At 35.8% G+C, this 23,380-nt stretch overlaps 1 protein-coding gene across 4 annotated transcripts in view; it reads left to right on the forward strand.

Annotated features, from left to right (window-relative positions):
- The window catches only part of LOC149828280 (E3 ubiquitin-protein ligase PRT6-like), a 151,680-nt gene that overhangs the window by 48,064 nt on the left and 80,236 nt on the right, over positions 1-23,380 (forward strand). For all 4 annotated transcript variants that reach the window (XM_090017491.1, XM_090017490.1, XM_090017492.1 and 1 more), the window contains exons 5-6: positions 1,661-1,904; positions 1,993-2,769. In XM_090017491.1, the coding sequence (XP_089873617.1) occupies positions 1,661-1,904; positions 1,993-2,769 (1,021 nt within the window). The remainder of the gene's footprint in view (positions 1-1,660; positions 1,905-1,992; positions 2,770-23,380) is intronic.

Below are 23,380 nucleotides of genomic sequence, written 5' to 3' on the forward strand. Positions count from 1 at the left end.
GCCAGCGTGGTTGCATAGGTAGCTGTGCACCTAAGGGTTGCACAGCTGCCACTCCCTCTCTCCCTCTCTCTCTCTCTCTATATATATATATAAAGAAAGAAAGAGGGAGTTTGGATATGGATCTATATTAAGATCCATATCCAAACCTCTCTCTCCCTTTCAATGCAACGAGAAGAAGAAGAAGAAGAAGAAGAAGAAGAAGAAGAAGAAGAAGAAGAAGAAGAAGAAGAAGAAGAAGAAGAAGAAGAAGAAGAAGAAGAAGAAGAAGAAGAAGAAGAAGAAGAAGAAGAAGAAGAGGAGCGGAGGTAGGTTCTCTATTTTGCTCTCTCTCTCTCTCTCCCTCTTTCTCTCTCTCGTTTTTGCTCTTTCTTTCTCTGGGGTTCTCACACTCTCTCCTTTTCGGTCTCTCTCTGCCAAGGGTGGGAAGGAGAGGGTTTCGAGTCTCCTTCTCTCTCTATTTCTCCCTCTTTCTGTTTTTCTTCTTCTTCCTCCTGCTCTTCCTTTTCTTCTTCTTCTCTTCCTCCTTCTCCTCTTTCTTTTTCTTCTTCCTCTCTGTCTTTTGCTCGAGATACGAAAAAAAGAAAAAGTTAGGTTGTGTGAGGGTTGGCCCTGACCCGACTCGGACCAGCACGTACCTGTGCTGCATCCGGTACCAACACCCATCTCGACATGGGTACGACTGACAATATGGTGTGTCTATGTGACATTAGTTTTATTCAGAAACAGGATATTCATTTTTTTTATCATTTTTTGATACTTTGAGATACAAAGAAAGTTTAGTAAGTTTTATAGCTGTCTTGTCTCAAATGTTGGATATGTAGTTTTTGCTTTTGAATGTTGCACATATATTTTCAAGGTTTTTTTTAGTGTTCAAGGGATTTCTTAATGTAACTTATGGATTAGTGCATGTGTTATCATAAAGTTTTCTTTTTGACTCCACACTTCCCAATTACTTCACAAACCCTACTTCGCTTCCCAAGTGATTTCTGTGCATTGTCACTTCCCTTGCTTCTCGAATACTCTTAAAATTTGAATCTGTCAGTTGGTGCTTTTGAATGACTTCCATTTCGATATCTGTGCTTTACGGTCTTGTACAGCTTCTCACCACAAGGATGAGGGTCAATAGTGGCGACTTTTCTTGCCGCTATTGCCTATTTATGGCCTCTATAGGTCTATAACGGCGACAAAAAATGGCCGCCAATTTTTGGCCTCAGTTATATGCCCGTTAAATATTGCCGTAAAAGTTTTTTAATGGCAATAATTCACAGCCATATAATGTCGCAGTTATAAACTAACCTATAACGACAATATCTAAAGTCACCGTTATAGGTGTGGGTGACATATTTAACCGCCATATAATGTCGCCGTTATAAACATACTTATAACGGCGATATATAAAGGCGCCGTTTCCTGCCCCTTCTTTAACGACAACATTTGTGTGCGGCCAAGGCATTCATGGGGATATCTAAAGTCACCGTTATTGCTAAGTCAATAGTGTTAACTTTTTTGTCGCCATTAAAGAGTCGCCGCTGTTGACTTTGTTCCTTGTAGTGTTTGTCATCAGTTCTATGTTCTATTAAGATGTCTGCTGAATTAGAAGTTCTCAGACTGTTGTTATCTGATTTCAATTTTTTTATACTAATACATTCTTTTTTTGTAGATATGAATCGGTATTGATGCGGGACATGCTTACTCTTATAATACAAATTGTGAAAGAACGCCAGCTTTGTGGATTAAGTACTGCAGATAAGTTGAAGAGAGAATTGATTTACAGGCTAGCTATTGGAGATGCAACTCACAGTCAGCTTGTTAAAGCACTTCCTCGAGGTCTTTCTATGAGTGATCAACTTCAGAACACCATTGACATGATTGCAGTTTATTCTCACCCATCTGGCATGAAGCAGGTTAGTTTCACAATAGCCACTTCTCTCTATCTCACATAAGTCCGTTTGAGTTGGGTGTACTATAGCTATACCTTTTTCCACATTTCAGGGAAGATATTCATTGCGGAAAACATGTTGGAAAGAATTGGATTTGTACCATCCTCGTTGGAATTCAAGAGATCTGCAATTAGCTGAAGAAAGATACTTGCGATTTTGCAATGTATCTGCTATGACTGCTCAAATACCTCGCTGGACAAAGATTTTTCATCCATTAGATGGAATTTTTGGAATTGCTGTTTCTAGGATAGTGCTTGAGATTGTACGTGCTGTAGTTTATTATGCTGTTGCTGCAGAACAATCATCATCTTCACGAGCTCCTGATGGGGTTCTTCTTAGAGCACTGCACCTGCTCTCTTTGGGTTTAGATATCTGTGTGGTTCATACTCTAAAAAATGGCAGTAAACTCAACCTTATAACACATACAAGTGACTCTTGTCTGTCAATCGATGAGGGAATGGTACTGCCTCTTCTAGCCTATGCTACAGAAGTTGTTGTTGTAGATTGGATCGATCCACATGTGGCATCAGAATATCAAAGTTTGCTTTCACTTTTGGTGCTGTTAATGAGAAAGTGTAAGAAAGATTATGAAGTTAATGAGCTGGGGATATTTGAGTCAGGTTTTGGTAATATTGCTACATTGATTGAGAGCTTGTTGATGAAGTTTGCTGAACTTGATGCTGGATGCAGGGCTGAACTGGAAAGGCTAATCCCTGATATGATACTGCGTTTGTCAGAAAAGTTGCAAAAATTTGATGGAGATCATGTATTGCCTTCTGATGCGGAGAAGAGAAAGGCAAAAGCTCGAGAACGCCAAGCTGCTATTATGGTGAGATGCAATTTCCTGCAACTATCAGCCTTTTTTGTTTCATTTGTATTGTATGTCATCTAGTTATATCTGTTTTCTTGGACTTGTATTGATCAAATACCGCATATCTGCATTCTTTGTTACCATGTGTACAAAGATTTTCGTTTTTGTCATCCATCTCTTTCTTTTCCTGGGGATGTACTTGTCCTCTGTAGAACTTGTAATTCTGATCGAGACATTTAGAAAGTGGCATTCTATCGATTCTCTGTTAATGGGAGAATGGTATTTAGTTAGGAATTGCCTACTCTGGCAGGGTATTTTTGTCACTGTACCATTAAACTGTACTTTCATGTTATTTCTTGTATCTTACAGGGGCAATTTTGTCCTGCTGGAAGATTATGTAAATACATGCCTCAATAGAATGAAGAATCAAATTGTATAGTTGACGACACTCTCTCTCACCCGATAATCTTATCTTCTTCATTTCTTCTCTTCATGTTTCTTCTGAATTTCGGCATCTACATCCAAAATGTAGCCTTGACGAGCTTAATATCCACAACTTTCTAAAGTCAGTTGAGGTAGCACTTTCACTAGTTTTGTGTTAAGATTCAAACTATTAGCACGACAGATATGCCGTATTTAATTGCAATAGCTTGCCTTTCTGGTATCTTGGCTTGGTTTTAGTATGAATTGCTGGTTTTTCATATCTTTTATATGGGGAACTTGACTACTTGGATAATTGTAATTTGGGGAGCAGAAAGACAAAAATGTTGTTGGAAACATCAGCAGGAATGGAGTAAATTTTAGTTGCATATAAAGTGAGGCTGAAAATGACTAGCTAGCTATCGAGGAATCAATTTGAAAGGAGAGTTACAAAGTTTTTAGAATGTCAATTGATGGTATATGGATGATGTAAGAACAAGTTTCCTTTCATGTATACATACCATTTAATTCTCCCTCTCTCTCTCTCATAAATGCCTTACTATTAATATTCTTTCCCTCATGTCATGACAAGGAAAGTTTTCATGAAAACTTTTAGTCCTATATCGATCAATGTAGAGAGGTGTGCCTCCATGCAAAGCATATAAATGGACACCCCTCCCTCTTTATACATAAAAGATAAAACACATTGGTCTATTTTCAGACTTCTAGGTTGGTTTTCCCTTGAGAGATAGAATGCAAGAGAATGCCTCTTATGGGATTACAAGAACACAATATTAAATAACACCAAGACCACTTATGGGTCAACACAAAAGCACATACACATAGGCCAGACAAGGGCCAAGATCACACTTAAAAATATAGGATTTTGTATAACAAAATGCTTTAGAAAGCATAGCCTTTACAAAAGGGGGAATACCCCTATTTATACACAGCAAAGGGGCCATAGAGCCATTGGGACACTCCCCAATGACTAGAAATAGAGCCGTTGGGGAGGTCCCAACGACTCCATGGAAGGATTACCTCAATTCCGTCAAAGACAAACTAAATTCCTAGTTTGTACAAAAATAAATAAAAAGACTATTGTGATACTAAGTCAACTGGGCCGATAGTCCCAATGACAAGCCACATGAGCTGATTAGTGATTACACTTATTCAATAAAGAGACCATGGGCCCCATACCCTGATAAGGTTGTCCGGGGTCAATATACCATCTGCCCGACCCTCCACTTGCATTTGTCTGTATGGGTGCTTCAATTTCAAATACTTCTAAATGAAACTTTTATTTGACTTTCAATGTTAAATCTGATTGTCTGAAGAATACAATTTCAAATAAACTCAAGATGGTGATAACGAAACAAACATGATATTTAGACACTATTAAAACAATGATCAAATTTATGAGAGCGGTAGCTAATTACTTTTAAAGCAAATGTGAAAATCTGATGTCTTTGTAAAAACATCTAGAAAATCAGTTTAACTTGAAGGATGTTTATAAAAATCAGTAATTTGAGAAATATTGAATCTGAAATCAATTATTGAGTTCATCAGATTAATTACTAATTCTTAAACAAAGACTAGCTTTTAAAACATTCAAAACAGAAGTAATCTAAATTCAAAAGCTCTAACAAAAATCAATTACTTACAAGAAATTAGCTTATGATGACCTTACTATGATTTTGAGAATTATTGCAACCAGTCTAATGAAGCTTAATTAAGAAAACTAGGTCTAATTGTGTAATTGCACACAACAAAATAATTCATGACCAACTCAATCTTGATAGTTAAAACTTAAAACCTTAATTACTTACAAAACTATTATACCTCTAATTTTAGAAAGCCATAGCTACTAAGCTACAACTACTTTTAAGAAAACTTAACTTTAATTATGAAAGCACACCTAATTACTCATAAGAAAGTAACCAAGGCTAATCCTAATTATTAAAACCGTAATTGATCACTTGGCTATGGGAACTATTGAGGCTCTCCTTGCCTCCCCTCCTTAGCCCCTCTTCCTTCCTTTATTCTTTTTCATATACCTAGGGAATCTTCATAGAGAGGCTAAGGCGGCAAGGGGTGGGGGGTGATAAATTTGCTTATGAACAGACGTGTTCTGCTGCAAGTACGAAAAATGATGAAGGGAAAGGAGAGAGCTTTCAGAAATCGGCAGCCACCATTAACTTAATGGCTGCAGTAATGCTACATTAGTCTTAATAGGGTTACAATCATTTTACAAAGACAAAAGTGCCCTGCATTAGTAACACATGTTATAGTAGAATACAAAACAATACTCGTGAATGGATATGGATCCTTTATTGGATCCATATCCAATCCATATTCTAATAGGGGGTAGGTCAGTTGGGCCATGACTCAAAATTACCATTTTGCTGTGAGCCTTTTATCTTATTTATTTTTATTTTTTATTCTCCATTCACTTAAGATATTACATGTAAATTAAGCAAACACTTCCTATTTGAATCCACTAAAAATAGTTTAAAATCCAAAATTTTGAAGAATAAAAAAATCAACTTCAGGGTTTCAATACAAATTTTAGAAATTTTCTGATGGGTTCAAAACTATGTCACATGGGTGCGGGTGCGGGGATGCGGCACTTCCAAAAAACTCGGGTGTGGGGGTGCAGCAATATATATATATATATATATATAAACGAGCCTATACAAGTCAAGCTGAACCCACATATTTTTAATCGGTTACTTGAACCCGATAAGAACTATATGAACCAGACCCGAATGATATTCAGTAAAAACATATTTTTTATTATTTTTACATTAAAAAATTGCAGGTCTTAATGGAAACTTAGGTCAGGGTCTGATATAAAATTTCACAAACTATACCTACGTTCTTGTATTAATCGGATCTTCTGGTCGAACTCGACTCTTAATCGGGTCTTATTATTTATCACCATACCCGGATCTTATAGGGTTTGGTTCGGGTATGGGTAACGTTGAATGCAATAATAAAAAATATGGTATTTTTCTTATGTAAAAACTGACACGATAGGTGTCCGTATGTAATTTCACATTATATAAAACGAAACTCAGTTCAGAAAATATCTTCACCGAGAGAGAGAGAGAGAGAGAGAGAGAGAGAGAGAGAGAGAGAGAGAGAGAGGCTGGGAGATTAGGGTTTGCTGCTTCCTAGTTCTTGAATTAGCCTTTTTTTTTTGCTCTATCACGTGCATCCAAAAGCATCGGCTTGGGTTCTTTTTCTCAAGGGATGGCTGGAATCGGTCCGTTGACACAGGATTGGGAGCCGGTTGTGATCAAGAAGAAGACGCCCAATGCCGCAACCAAGAAGGATGAGAAGGCGGTGAACGCCACGAGGAGCGGTGCGGATATCGTGACCATCAAGAAGTGTGAGTCCCCGCTCGCCTTTTTTCCCTTTAGAAATCGGAAGAAATACGAGTTCCTCGTCGATCACGTTCGTGTTCTGTCTTTCCTCTTTTTTTCTCACCCGTATCTTCTGATCACCTTTTTTTCCCCTTGGAAATCGTATGTCTCGTTGATATTTTCTCTTGTTTTTGGCTTCGTTAGCTCAAGAGTTAGACAATTCCATTGATAATTCTTGAATTTATTGGTTATATTCATCTTTCCAACCTCCTTTCCCCTGAAATCCATGGAACATGCTCTAATGATCCAAGATCTTTTTGTCCTTGATAAAAAATTTAATTTTTTTCAATAAAAAAATTAGACAAAAATGACCCTTGGGTTGATCGCACCCGGTGCCGCACCCGCACCCCCGTCGAGTTGCGTCGATGCGGGTGCGGCACCCTGCTAGCCGAATCCCTGTGACATAGGTTCAAAATTACACTTCTAGAAATCTTAAGTATTTCTTTGGTCATATATTTTAAAAAATTCTATCTTTACATATTGATACTTTGTGTCAAAAGTTTGAGAAAAACTATTTCCCAATTTAATTATTAAAAATATGTTTCCGTTAGGGGCATCCTTCAAAGCACATGGACAAATAAGGACCTCAGGTTGACTTTTATATAAATCACTATATTCGAAGTAAAATTAAGGCTTATAATCTAAGTCACACAAATTTGGCAAAGTAGGTGCCGCACCTGCATCGACGCGATGCATGTGCGCGTGCCGGTGCGGCACTTGATGCAGTCAACATGACTCTGGGTGCGTTGACCTCACCTAGGGTTATTTTTTGTCCAATTTTCAGATGTATTTTTTTTTTGTTTTTGCCTGATCAAAAGGGTTGCCAAAGAGGAATTTTGCCCTAATCCTCTTTCACAGCTCTCCTCTCCCGCGCAGCTGTGCTCTCTCGCTCGCCTCCTCTCCTCCCGACGTCTCTCAGGGGAGCCCGACGCCACCTCCTCCTCTCCCTCGTCGCAGACCTCCGGCGATCGGCGACGTCAACCCCACCCGCAACCCTGACGACGCCCAGAGCCACCTCCTCTCCTCTCAGGTAACCTCTCCCTTGTCCCCTTCTTCTATCTTTTCCCAACCCTTCCCCTAATCGCTCTCTATCGTTCTCTTGTTGGATCGACAGGGGAGGGGCCAAGCCCCCCTCCCTGCTCCCTCTGATTTCAGGTTGAGGGGCCGAGCCCCCCCCCCCCCCCCCCCCCCCCCCCCCCTCTAATTTCAGGGGAGGGGCCGAGTCCCCCTCCCTGCTCCCTCTGATTTCAGGGGAGGGGCCAAGCCCCTCTCTGCTTCCCTGTTTTCGCAGGGGAGGGGGGTGAGCTCCTCCCTGCTCCCTGTTTTTCCGACAGTCAGGGGTGGGGTGAGGCCCCAACCCTTCCCCCCCTCCTTGTTTTCCCTGGAGGGGCCGGGAGCTGGGCTCAGCCTGACAGACCGATCCTAACCCTCAACCCTCCTTTGTGAGTCAGAGCTGGACTCGATATTATAAATCTTGATTGTCTGCATAATTGATTTTAATATAATTTTTTTTGTGTTTTCAGGACAAAAATGAAGGATAAAGGGAAAAGACTTGCATCATCCTCATCCTCACATGTGAGTTTTGTTGCTAGTTTTGTTGATAGTTGTAGTGGGAGTGATGATGTGGGGCAACTATGGGTACATGTAGATAAGCTTGCAAAAACTGGAGAAGGAGGTAGTGGAAACAAGAGATTTCGATGCAAGCTTTATGAAAGAGATTTTGTTGGGTCTTACACAAGAGTGAATGCTCATTTGTTGAAGATACCAGGATATGACATTTCAGGATACAGAAAAGTTGATGAGGCAATGCGAAGACAATACAAGAAAATACAAGAAAAATATGAGAAGAGAAAGACAATGAGTGATTCTTGTGCAATTAGTGTTCCATTTGGAAGCCACCAAGAAGATGCTGAAAAAAAAGAAAAGTCAATGTAAGAGGTAGATGAATGATACAAGCAACATTCAATACATATGGAAGGGAGGATATGAATAGAAAAGTAGGGAGACATTTTTATTCTAGTTCACTCCCATTTAATGCGGCTAGAAATCCTTATTGGAAGGATTTAGTAACATCTTTGGCAAATTATAATTTGAGTGGCTATATGCCTCTAAACTCATAAAAACTACGAACCACACTTCTTGCAAAAGAGAGGGCAAATGTGAAGAGGTTGCGGGAGATTAAAAAATATTCATGGGAGCAAAATGAAGTTTCTATTGTTTCTGATAGATGGACAGATATTCAAAGGCGTCCATTGATTAATTTCATTGCTTGTTCGCTTAGTGACCCAATATTTTTGAAAGCAGTTGATGCATCTGGGGAATATAAAAATGCAGAGTATTTGAAATGGTTGTTTATAGAAGTCATAAAAGAAGTGGGTGATCAGAAAGTAGTATAAATCATTACAGACGACGCTCCAGTTTGTAAAAGTGCAGTGTTGAGTTTGGAGAGTGAGTACCCTCATATTTTTTGGACTCCCTGTATAGCACACAACTTAAATCTTGCCTTAAAGAGCATCTACAACCCCAAAGAAGAAAAAATTCACAAGCATATGCTTTATGTTCATGGATTGAAGATTTAGAAAGAAATGTCAAAAGCATTAGAAATTTTGTTGTTAACCACCATCGTGCTAATGCTATATTTAATAGGCATTCTGATATGAAATTATTGAAGGTCGCTGAAACACGTTTTGCGTCCATCATTGTGATGGTGAAGATGATTAAAAAAGTGAAGAATGCTTTGGTTAGCATGATGACTGATGAAAATTGGACATTCTATCGTGCTAATGATGATATCAAGGCTCAATAAATTAAGAAATTCATTATTGATGATAAGTTTTGAGACAGAGTGGTATACTTCCTTCAATTTACGCAACCTATTTGGGAAATGTTAAGAGAAGTTGATAAGGATGAGCCCATGCTTCACAAAGTTTATGAAATGTGGGATAATATGATTGAAAAAATACAAGTTATAGTTTTCAGGCATGAAGAAAAAAAATCCTACATTGGATGATTCAAAATTTTTTAACCATATTCATTCAATTTTAGTCAGAAGATGGGATAAGAGCAACACTCTTTTGCATTGCATGTCACATTCTCTTAATTCAAAATATTATGCAAATAAGTGACATGCAGGTGGTATTGGTCGTGTTCCTCCAAATTTAGACCCAGAGCTATCAAGACATAGAAATATGTATATGATAAGACTTTTTCCATAAGCATATCTTCTAAATCAAGTCACACAAGAGTTTGAAAAATTTTCATCTTCGAGATTATATGATCCGGCGTTATTCGTGAGAGAGGAGGATAATATAGATCCTATCACATGGTGGTCAACATTTGGATCAGAAACACCTCTTCTCCAACGTCTTGCATTAAGATTAAGGTTTTAAAAGCCGTGACTCGGGACTCGACTCGTTCTTTATTGACTCGTAACTCGGCGGGTCAACTCAGTGACTCAGACCGGGTTTTGTTAACTTTTGATTTTAAAAGAAAATAATATATAATTTGTCTCAAACCATGTTTTTCAGTAAACAAGAGATGATAAGCTCATATACAGGGGCTCATGTTAAGCAAAATATGTTTATAGTTGAGACTTTTTAAAATGGTCCATGCTTGGTCGGTACTGAAGTTGATGAGACCTGACCAACTCATAAATGTTGTAATGGCCAGTTCACCAGGTTCTACCTTTTGTAGGCCCAATCCACTTCAAAATCAGAGTTTGATCCTTTCTCAGAAAACATTGGACTTGTGCTTTATGAAACATGCCCACATATCAAAAGTAACCATGCACAATATAGAATTACACTTTTAAGCTGCACTAGGATGACTGCCAGAAAAAGTTGGCCACAGTATCTGATTATGCAGAATAGACTCACAAGGAAATCATCTAATAAAAGACAATATTGAACAACAGAATGAGGGGCCGAGGCTTATAGTTTTTGAGATGAAACTATGAAGGATATCCAATGTGCTTTGTAAGAGAAATTCAGCCATACTATAGGCTCAAGAATCACAGTCACAACAAGCACATGAAACTTGCTCATGTAGTGTACACTTCCAACTACACATAGCTAAAGACAAGTTCTTTTTAAAGTCATGATCCTATTCAGTCATAAAAAATAAATTAACATTATAGCCATTTCAGTAATTTGAAAAATAGAAAGATATTTGAGAGAAAGTATGGGTTACATACTATGTGAGAAAATCCATAACAAAATCAAAGAAGAAATTCTCAAGACAACCGATCAAATTATACAAGCCAATTAATTATTCCCTATTGATGCAAGAAACAATTTTTTTTTATTCTGAAATACCCAAAAAAATCAAATTTCAAACATCCTAGAACTCGCCCGAGTCAGGCCCGAGTTTTGGCAAACCGAGTTTGCCTTGTCGGGTTGACTCGCTGGAGGGCCGAGCCGAGCCGAGTCAGCCGAGTCAACGAGTTGACTCGTCGAGTTTTAAAACACTGATTAAGATTGCTATCACAGCCTGCTAGTTCATCTTGTTGTGAAAGAAATTGGAGCACATATTTTCAAATCCACAACATGAAGAGAAACAAACTCACCAGTTAGCGTGCAGAGGATTTAGTATATGTTCATTCAAATCTTCGACTACTTTCGCGAACCAATGATGAATAAAGGTACTAATTTTCTCTATTAGTTATTTGATTATTTCTTAGTTTTTCATTTAAATATACTTGTATTGTATTTAACATTTTCAAATTGGGTTTGTAACGCAGACAAGGAACATCCAAATTTTGGGATGTAAACTCAGAAGAGTGTGACTTCGAGGGAAAGCATGATTTAAACATGACAAACATGGATTTATTTGAGCCCAGTATTCCTTTTAATGATGCATTTGATGATGAAGAAGAAAATTATTAAGATCCATTACTTTATCGTCATATACATTATAGGATATACTTTTGGTATGTAATTTAGTTCTTTTTTGCTTTACTTATTTGATTGATATTTAGGTTGATTTATGTAATTGCTTTACTTATTTGATTGATATTTAGGTTGATATATTACATGAATGATATTATGACAATGTTAACTGTTTAATTATGACAATGTTAACCGTTAAAACTTCAATATATATATATATATATATATATATATATATATATATATATATATATATATATATATATAATTTTTTACATTTTTGCCCTGCCGCACCCCCGCACCCAAGTTTTTTTAAAGTGCCGCACCCCCGCACCCGCACCCGCACCCGCACCCGCACCCATGTGACATAGCTTATAATTGGGGAAAATAAAGTGTTACAGTACAGGTTTCTTGGAAGGGGCATGATTTATTTGTAGCACCTAAAGTTGCTATGGTTGAATTTGCATCAGGTGGATCATTTCCTTAGCTTTCTGCGCTGTTGGATAAGTGATAGCTAGAAGTGTGAGTTTGAGAAGAACGCCTAAAGTCCATGGAGTGCTCATTTTGTTAAGTAGGACACACGAACTTGTAAAGCAGACATACTTCTTCTATTGGTACTTTGTAAATTCTAACCTGCTGGAAATTACTATGTAGCCAAATTAATTAGAATAAAAATCACAGAATTCTCAGGCTGCCAATTCCTTATGAACAATTTATTCACAAGTGCTGAAGAAATTTTCTGCTGTTAGGTGGCTGTGGATTTGTGGTCAGGTTATGGAAGTTTGTTATAAAGCATCGTTTGACTGAAAGTAGCTGTATGCTGGGATGGTATGAAAATTCTTTTGTGCTTCGAGAAATCCTTCTTATGCTCACAGATATTGGCAGGACTCGGCTGTTTCATAGTCAAAAGTGTTAAGATGCCAATCAAGTGCTCTTTCTTAGCTTTATTGAGACAGTGATTTAATTTATCAAATTGTGCACTCAAATGAATCATTTCATAAGTTAATCTTTTAAAATTTTGAGAAAAATAGGAGACCATACAAAAATGTTAAGTTGCAAAGAAAAAAGAGAGAATACAAGTGAGACAATGGCAAAAAAATGTTTTGATTAAGAAAAAAATTAACCAAGCAAGAAAAATGGGTCGTTTAATACCTTTTGCATAAAAAAAATGATGATATAGTAGAAGGGAAAGTGATGGTCTGGGGCTTTTAGGGTTTTGAGGGCATGGGACGTATCAATTAGATGTTTTAAATAGAGGAAAGGATCGAATCATATGGTTTAATGGTGATAGGATAAAGGTAATGACCTAAGTAGTCAAAAGCGGTAGGCGGTGCGATGGTGAGCCCCTAAAAAGATTAGTCTAGGACTAGGCAGTATCCCAATTAAGAAAAACAACCCAAAGTATGCAAATGAACTGCTGAAATTAATAACAAACATGTATGCAATATAAAATCAATCAACAATAAGCAAGAGATAAAAAATAACATGTCGTTGAACACTATAAAACCGTTATATTACATAACCTACTAAAAAGAATTAAGAATTGAATAAACAAACCACACAACTGTCAATGTAAATAAAAGACAACTCTCTAAGCACAATTAAAGTCTTAATGATATTAAGTTTACATCCAAGTCATTAAAATGTCATATTAACAAAAAATCAGGCTTTTATAGAAACATGCATTCAAAGCAACATGGTATATTTCAATAGTATATGTATATATATATATATAGTGTAAGACTGTAACAACCTGAACTGACCTTCGAAAAGTAGTGGATTTTTTTTAAAGCATTTGCATAAAACCTCCCAAGGACATGGGGTACATCAAAAATTTAATATAACCAGACCACAAACCATTTTATGCATTGAATCAACTCTTAGTAATAAATCAAACTTCATTAATTTAATCAATAAGTCAAAATATTCAAAAACATAAAATCGACTATATCAATTCATGTGCTCTGGTCAAAACCCAAACACCAGTCACAAGTCTCTCATATTCTCCAGCTAGCTAGTCCTAGACAATCACCGAGCATCTATGCCTGTAAAACAATTTTATGAAAATGAGTAAAAACCAAAGTCCTCGTACGAATTCTTCTAAAAATTCAACAGTAAAGGAAATAACATAAATTAACTCTTGCATAAATTTTAGAGGAATATCACAAACAATAACTTACCACAATTATCTTACAAAGTGTTATGAAAAGCATTGAGGCGTAGCGAGGTGCTCCACCAAAAACTGAGGCGAAGCGTAAAGTGTAAGCCTCAATTTTTTTTTGAAAACGTTAAAAAATTTATAAAAAAATATCTAAAAATACAAATAAAAAAAGAAATGCTTTATTGATGAAATAACAACCAATAAGAAATAAAAAATCTCAAATAAGTACTAAAAAATATGAGATTAACATATAAAAGTAACTAAAAACTGATTACATAACTGGAAAATATATGAGATTAACCAAAAAAGATAAAATATACTAAGAAACTGATTATATAACTGAAATAACTAAAAAATATATGAGATTAACCTACAAAAGTTAAAATATATGAGATTATTCTAAAAAATATGAGATTAACATATAAAAGTAACTAAAAAAATGATTACATAACTGGAAAATATATGAGATTAACCAACAAACGATAAAATATACTAAGAAGCATATTATATAACTGAAAAATATATGAGATTAACCAACAAAAGTTAAAAAATATGAGATTAACATATAAAAGTAACTAAAAAACTGATTACATAACTGGAAAATATATGAGATTAACCAACAAAAGTTAAAATATACTAAGAAACTGATTACATAACTGAAATAACTGGAAAATATATGAGATTAACCTATAAAAGTTAAAATATATGAGATTGTTCTAAAAAATATGAGATTAACATATAAAAGTAACTAAAAACTGATTACATAACTGGAAAATCTATGAGATTAACCAACAAAAGTTAAAATATACTAAGAAACTGATTACATAACTAAAATAACTGGAAAATATATGAGATTAACTTACAAAAGTTAAAATATATGAGATTATTCTAAAAAATATGAGATTAACATATAAAAGTAACTAAAACTGATTACATAATTGGAAAATATATGAGATCAACCAACAAAAGTTAAAATATAGTAATATATTGAGAAACTGATTACATAATTGAAAAATATGAGATTAACGTACAAAAATCTTGTTGATTATGTCTCAGAAATCTTGTTATAAATTTTTTTTGCGCCTTAGGCCTGCGCCTTGAGGCACAGAGGTCCGCGCCTCAAGGCGAGCCATGCCTTTTGCGCCTCAAGGTGCGTTTTTTATAACAATGATCTTACCATTCAAGCATTCAACCAATTATCATGCAAAATCAGATATGCAAAGATGCATGAACTAATGCTGAATTGTAAAATATGCATGATTCAATGCATATATATGAATAACTTATTAAGTTATTTATCAAAGTTGCTTATGCATGCATGTCCCTATTAAATGCACACAAGTTTAATTTTCATTTTTTCTTAAACCCGCATATACTCAAAATGAGTACAATTTTCGAAGTTCAAGTTAAGTTCCCAATCATAGCTTAACACACAATTTGTATTTTAATTACTGGGTTCCACACTTGTTCCTTGATCGATATGAGGAATCCTCACATTCCATCAGAACATTAGAAATCCTCACCTAATGCTGGAACATCAATCAAAATCCTCAACCATTGATGCCACTTTCTTGATATACCAGTAACTACAACTGAGTCAGCAACACCACCCCCAGGTAAAGTTGTAATGACCCCAACTTATTCTCGTTGAAAAGTAAATTTTTTTTTACAATTGCGGAAATCAAAACCCTAAGATTCGGGGCCTAACAGACTTAACAAAATTTCAAACCACAATGGATCTCTACATTGAACCAACCAATAAAAAATAACTAACTTTATTAATCAATATTCAAAATCTAAGAATAAAATTAAATTAAAGTATAAAATTATAGAGCTACACTGTCCAAAAATAAGGGTGTACTAGGTAAGAATGAGCTCCAGATCCTGTGAAAAACATAGGGTGTACTAGGTAAGAATCAAAGATTCTTTGTACAAATCCCTTTAAAAATCCAAATAGGCAAGAAAAAATATAAATCAAATTCATGCAAGTTTTCAGAGGAATATAACTACAACAATCTCATAATTCAATCGCCATTCACGTATTTTAAAAGCAATTATCAGATAATAACAATATATCACATGAAACAGAACAAGTAAGAATGCATAAACTAATGCAGAACAATAAATATGCATAATTCCAATGTACATGTATGAATAACTTATTAAGTTATTATCAAAGTTTTTTTTTTGCATGTATGTCCCTATTAAATGCACACAAGTTTAGTTACACTTTTCATTAAAACCCTCAAATACTCAAAACGGACACCACAAATTCTCGAAGTCCAAGATAGGTTATCAGTTGTAGCTTAACACACAATTTATATTCTAGTACTGGGTTTCACACTTGTGCTTCGATCGATATCAGAAATCAACACCATCCATCGGAACATTAAAAATCAACATATAATGTCAAGACACTAGAGAAATCAACATCCACTGATACCATTTTCTTGGTATACCAATAACAACATATGTGTTTACAACACCGCCCCTAGACAAAGTGGCTGAAAACTCATGAAAATCGTGGCCGGAAGGCGAACCATCGTATCGGGTTGATGGGCACAATCACACACGGAGTTTTAGTATCTTCTCGGTTTTTCCAAAACCGCCATCAAGGGTTTGCACACTGTGAAAGAGACATCTAGGAAGAAAAACATTAATTACACTGTATGTCTCTTTTATCTTTTTTAACAAAAGTCAAATTCTCTACATGAGAATCGTTTCGCAAATCAACATGCAAAACACAATACGAAACTTTGCCCGTTACAAATTTAACAGTGCAATTAATTTAGAAAGTCAATAATTTCAAAAGTGAATTTTTGCAATGCTAATCTTAGAGCCACACATGCTCCTGACCCACATGGTCTATAGTGGTTCACATCCGACCATCGATGCATCTTAAGCAAAATTCTGACTGAACATGCACACACACAACTATTGAAACATGTTCACAATGCACATTCATTCTCACACATTCAAGAATGTACATATAACCCCGATTGCATATGTATATAAACAATTGTTTGCAACATGCATTTTTCTTTCATGATTCATCCCAAACATGCACATGTTCATGTTAATGCAACCTCAAAATAACTTTAGAAATTTCGTGCTCGTGATACGCACAACTATGCCAACATAATATTCAAATGCATGGGCATACATAGCCACTATGCACTATTACCATTCACATGAGCAAAATACACGAATATATATATATATATATATATATATATATATATATATATATATATATATATGTATATATTTGCATAAGACAACATGAGATAAATCTCAAAGCTATCTTTCTGGATAAACCCAAGTTCATACATAACCAAAAGAATCCTATCCTTAACATAGTAAAAGCAGTCAGATTGAACAGTTTACTAAAATCAAATCAGATTTATAAACAAGGTTCCAAAACAAGAATCTAGCTTTAACATTTCGGATGACAAATCATTTAAAAAAAATCCAGAATTAAGTAACACAAATTCTAGGTTTAGACACATGTTTAAACTAAGCTTAACTCACTTGATCAACTCAGATTTAATTAATTCTATCCAGATTTAAACCTACTTTCAAATTAAGCTTAATCTCACTTAATCAAACTCAGATTTAATAAATTCTGTCCAGATTTAAACCTACTTTCAAATTAAGCTTAAACTCACTTAATCAAACTCATATTTAATTAATTATGTCCAGATTGAAACCCACTTTCAAATTACCGATTTGAAGCCTGTTCAATATAAACCTAAAATCAAACATTCAGTTTTAAGGCAAACCAAGAAATCAGCTTCATAATGGTGAAAAATCGGATTTTATCTATCAACCAAAAATCAAATTTGACCAGTTAAGTAGAACTAAAAAAAAATCCTTTTTTCCTAAAGCCAGATTTAGCAATCAAATAAAAACTCAGATTTTTATTAACTCTAAAACCAGATTTAACGGTCAAGAAAAACTGAGATTTTTAATATTAACCATAGTGAAGAATCTCCAAAACACAAGGTGGAAACAGTTCTTTATATATATATATTTCCAAACCTACCAAAAATAAGACATCCTGATTTCTGTTATGGGTCAGTCCGAATCCAACGTGAGTCTGGGTTTTGGACAGATCCTGGAGTTCAATTCATACCCGCAAGAAAATCAGTCCAATCCGATTCTTAGGTTGTGTTGGACATGAACCCTCAAAACTGATTTGAAGTTCAGTCCAAGAAAACCAAACGCGGACCCTCAACCGGCAGGGCGTATTGGATCAGAACTCGGTACTTGAACCACTAGCAAAATCGATGTATAATCAATCCAAACTGCACATACACCATCCATAAAAGAATCGATGCACGAACAAATCGAAACTCTGAACATGCTTTCCTTAATAGAAACAATGCATGATAAAAATAAAAAATTGCTATGCATCTAAATCTGAAGATGCTTCCTTAATAGAAACGATACATGATAAAAATAAAAAACTGCATATGCATTTAAATCTGAACATGCTTATCAATCCAAGCAAGTTATCATGTTCATTATGCGATTATTAAAACCTGCTTAGTCACATCTGTACATACACTTAACACGAAAACTCAGTGCATGAACACATAAAATCTAAGATCTGAATCATCAGGCTATATCAAATTTGTACATGCACTTAACAATAAACATTAGAATACAACAAACAACAACAACAACTACGCCTTCATCCCAAAACAATTGGGGTCAGCGATATGAACCAAAAAAGAAATTCATTTTGGGTCTTCCACATGAATCCTTTTCCTCCAATCATTTCTATCCAATGCCATGTCCTCGGTGAGGTTCAAAGCATTCATATCCTTTCCTATCATCTCCATCCAAGTCTTCCTAGGCCTAGCCCGACCTCTTTTAACTAATATATTTTCCCATTTCTCCAACCTTCTAATTGGAGCATCATTAGGCCTTCGCCGAATATGTCCAAACCACCGTAAACGATTCTCTCGCATCTTATTTTCAATGGGTGCAACACCTACCTTCTTACGTATCTCCTCGTTCCGAATCTTATCTTTTATTGTATTTCCACACATCCATCTAAGCATTAGAATACATACATATTTTTAAACTCCGAGATTTATGATTTCCAAAACCAAGCATACATACTGAACTCTATTAAACTGAACATCCAACCTAGAAAAACGCAGATTCAAATAACTGAACGTCAAACCAAAAATGCAATTGTAAAATAAACTGATCTACAATCAGAAAAAAACAGATTAAGTTAAAACATGATAAACCCAATCTAGAAAAGAAATCTTGTTTAATTTACATTCATAACTAATACAGATTTAGATTTAAGGCCTATTAAACCTAATCAAAGAATCTGTATATGAACCATCACATAAATATGATTTAAAGTGTCTCTTCCCATTTGAATCAGAAGAGAAACCCATACCTTCGATCGGAGATGGAAAAATACCAGAAAAGTATTCGTCGGACGATCAGAATGGAAAGGGATCCTCCTTTCCTTCTTTTTTCCTTTCCTTTTCCTCTCTTCTCTTTTTTTTCCCCTTCTTCCCTCTCTCTCTCTCTAGAAAATGAATTCTAGAGAGAGGGGGCGAGTTAGCCCCTTATATATATATTTTTTTGGTCTTCTAGAGAAAGGGTGACGTCCCTTCTCTAGTTTCCCATTTGGCTATGAGATAAAGTTCTTCTAACGTAGAATTCTATCTCTAACCTCCTCTTTCCTTTTTAACTATTTTTTTTTCATTTGGTATTTTATTTTGTTTTACTGTTTTACTTTAACCCCATTTGGGCTCTTTTAGAATCCCTACATATTAGGTAGAGTTGCACAAATGTAGAATTCTCCTGCACAAAAAATAAAATTTCAAAATTAATTAATTAAATAATAAATTTTTAGAAATTTTCAGAGGGTATCTCACCCCTTTAGGAGTCTTTTTAACTTGGAAATTCACTCAATTAAACCTTTATATTGAATTTAAAACATTAAATTAGATGGACTCGAAGTTTGTATCTAGATCCGGATCTAAGATCCAAATCCATATCCAATATCCATATAGATCTTAAACTGGACAAAATCCTAATTAATATGGGTCTTGGATTGGGTTTAGATCCACATTAACTTGGATCAAACGGATCGAATCAGATCCAATCAAATCTAGAATCAGTCACATTGAGGCAGGTCATTTTTGAAAAATGCGATTTTTGGGCCAACCGTAGCCCAAATTCAGAAAAACAAAATATCAATGGTTTCAAAATTTCGAGACGTATCTAATGGTATATTACTTAAATTTCGCCTCCAAATTTTGCTTGAATTTAACCTGAATTTCGCTTGAATTTCACTGGATTTTAAAGGTTAAAAATAAAAAGTTTTACTAAATCTTAATTAGCTTGTTCAAGTCTTGTGAATGGGTCATGGGTTACGCCCAGACTCGGTTGACACCACCTAAAATCGAAGATTTCTATCGACTTTGAAAGTACTTAGTCAAATTTTCAGAAACCTCAAAATTTAAAATGATAGAAAAACACACGATATTACAAAAGTGGCTGAAAGCTCCTTAAAACCGTGGTCGAGAAGTGAACCACTCATCGGGTTCTGGGGACACAATTGCATACAGAGTTTTAGTATCCTCATGGTTTTCTATGACCTCCATCCAAGATTCACACAATGTGGAAGAGACATCAAGGAAGAAATTAATTATATTGTTTGGTCTATTTTACCATTTCAAATCAATTTCAAGTTCTTTACGCAAGAACCGTTTTGCAAATCCATATGCAAAAACAATTTCGAGCCTTGACTCACAATTTAACAGTGTAATTAAATTTGGAAAACCAATAATTTTCAAAAATTATTTTGCAATGCATAAACAATTCAACAATATTGGAGCAACACATGCTCCTGTCCTATATAGGCCCGCAGTGGTTCACACATAACTACTAACATAGCTCAACGAGTGATTTATGTCAATTTCAAAATTTCAGTGAACATGTGCACACACACAGTTTTCAAACATGTTCACAATGCACATTCAAAATACAAAAAGAATGCGCATTTAGCCAACCTATACACATGCAAATAGAAAGCTTGCAGACCATACCATTCATGATCAATTTATGCATACAATCAATAGAACATGCATATGATCACAATCATAGCAAACATCTAATCATATTCAGATTCATGTGTATGATATGTACAATTGCAAACTGATCGGTTTAGGATCAGATTCGTGTACATGATCATCTTTATGTACATAAATCAGCTATGCAGAAATTTTTCAAGTGCCGATCAGATTTATGTGCATGCTCAAATCATGTGCACAAATCGGAAAAACAAAAAATATCAATGTGCTGCTCAGGTTCATGTACATGTATCAACCATCAGACAACTATCCACAGCTGGTCCGATTCATGTACATGATCAAAATCATGTACATGTATCGACCATATTAAGAAATATGCAATCCACAGATCAGATTCATGTGCATGGATCAACCAACACCATCATAATCAATGGCTTGCCAGATTTATGTACATGTATCGATCATGCAGAAATTGCCAACCATTGGTCAGATGATTTATGTACATATATCAACCCAACAGAAAAAAAATCACTTCTGGTCCGATTCGTGTACATGGGTCGCCAGACATGTGTATACATCTCAACAGTTGTACATGATCAGATTCATGCACATGGGTTAGCCAGACATAAATACACATATTAACAGCTGGTCTGATTCATGTGCATGATCAAATTCATGGATATGGGTTGGTCAGACATCTCTTAAGTGTTAACAAAATCAACTGGGCTGATTCGTACATGGATCAACTAGACATGTATTAACAGTCGTTGGTCTAATCCATGTACATGATCAGATTCATGTATATGGGTCGGCCAGAGCTGAATCAACAATTCAATAGCTGGTCTGATCTACGTACATGTTCAGATTCATGTACATGGATTGGCCAGTCAATATATAAACATCATCTCTGCTAAAAAAAATTTAACAGTTGGTCAACAATAAATTACATCAGTGGGGCTCATCCTGTTAAAAGATGGTGTATCTTTATCCTAGACTCGATAAGGGTAATTCTGTCATTTTCCCCTTTTACGCATATTCTCATTTGAGAATATGATTGTAATTTTTATTTTCTTTTTCTTTTTGTTTTTTCCTTTCCTTTTATTCAATGTGTATCATGGGGGGGTGGGGGGTGGGGCACAACATAGACGTGGGAGCCCCCTCCAACGTATATATTGGAGCCCCCCCTTTCTCCAACTTGTATATATAGGGGGTGCTGCCCCTTATTTTTTCTTATGCTTTTGTAAAGCCCCTCTTGGGATCTCATTTATTGAAGTTCATATTTTTCATGCCTTTGTGCATGTGTATCCGTGCCTTTGTGCACTTGTGAGTGTTCTCCTTTGTGCCTTTGCGCACTCGTTGTTTTTCTTGTTTGTGTTGTTACTCAAAGTTTTTTTTGTAAGAGATTTTCACATGGTATCAGAGCCAAGTTGGTGATAGAGGATTGCGGGATTCGTAGCTTTTCGAGTGTCTCGAAAAGCGTGCTTTCAGTGATTTGAAGATTGAAGTAGTGGGTCTTGTTTCTCCAATATTTTAGAAGAACCTTGCACAAGTAAGATTTGGAAAATATCCTTTTGGTACGTATTTCACCATCTATCTTTACTCTCTAATGAGCGAAAAAAGACTCCTCCTTTGCTCTCGGCTTCAAACTAAATGACTCCAACTATCATGTTTGGGCAGGGAACATGGAGGCTCACATAAAAGGAAAGAGTTTGTGGGGTTATGTGCAAGGCACAATTCCGGAACCCGAACCAAAAATTACTATTGTAAAAGATGGAGAAATCAAGATTCTTGAAGGAGAGAAAAGAACCAAAGCGCTTGAGGATTACTCCAAGAAACATGACGAATGGGAAATAAAGAATTTTAAGATTCTTTCTTGGATTTTTTCGTCGGTTGAAACCAAGATTAATGCCAATATTATCAAGTTCAAGAAAGGTTCGGAGGCATGGCATTACCTTGAAAAAATGTATACCTCAAGAGATCTATCTCATAAATACTACCTTCAAAAGAAGGCTCTTACTCTTCAACAAGGCGACATGACTATTAGAGAATATTTCGCCGATCTTTCGTCCATTTGGGATGAGCTTGCTATGCTTGAACCTAAATGGAGTGAAGAAGCAATTGAACTCCGTCACAAGCAACTTGAAGAAGATCGGTTCTTCAATTTTTTGAATGGGCTAAGGCCCGAATTTGAGCAAATAAGGTCATCTCTTTTATCTTCTTTTACACCTCCCTCTCTTGAGGATGTTCTCATCAAATTAAGTGGTGAAGAGACCCGCATGGGTATAAGTAAACAAGGAACAAATGTTCTTGCCGTTCCTTCCAATTATGAAGAAAATGATGGGGTCAATGCCGTATCAAGACCCGAAAACAATGTAAAAGCCTATCGTTCTCCTCACTTTAAACCACAAAATCAAGGAGGAAATAGTGGGCAAGGAGGAAAGATGGACTATAGCAAAGTTTTTTGCCATTTTTGTAAAGAACCCGGGCATATCAAACCCATATGCCCCAAGTGGAAGAAGCTTCTGGCCATGGCCACCACTGGTATACCACAAAGGGAGGAGGCATCTTCAAGTGGATCTCTTTCACTAAGTCAAATAGTTGAAGCTCTTCAACCTCTCCTCAAAGGAGCTACATCCGGTGCCGCCGTGTCTACCTCTTCCTCTC

This window comes from Nuphar pumila, chromosome 9 (assembly GCF_984573655.1).
Source record: "Nuphar pumila chromosome 9, dmNupPumi1.hap1.1, whole genome shotgun sequence".
NCBI classification, from domain to species: Eukaryota; Viridiplantae; Streptophyta; class Magnoliopsida; order Nymphaeales; family Nymphaeaceae; genus Nuphar; species Nuphar pumila.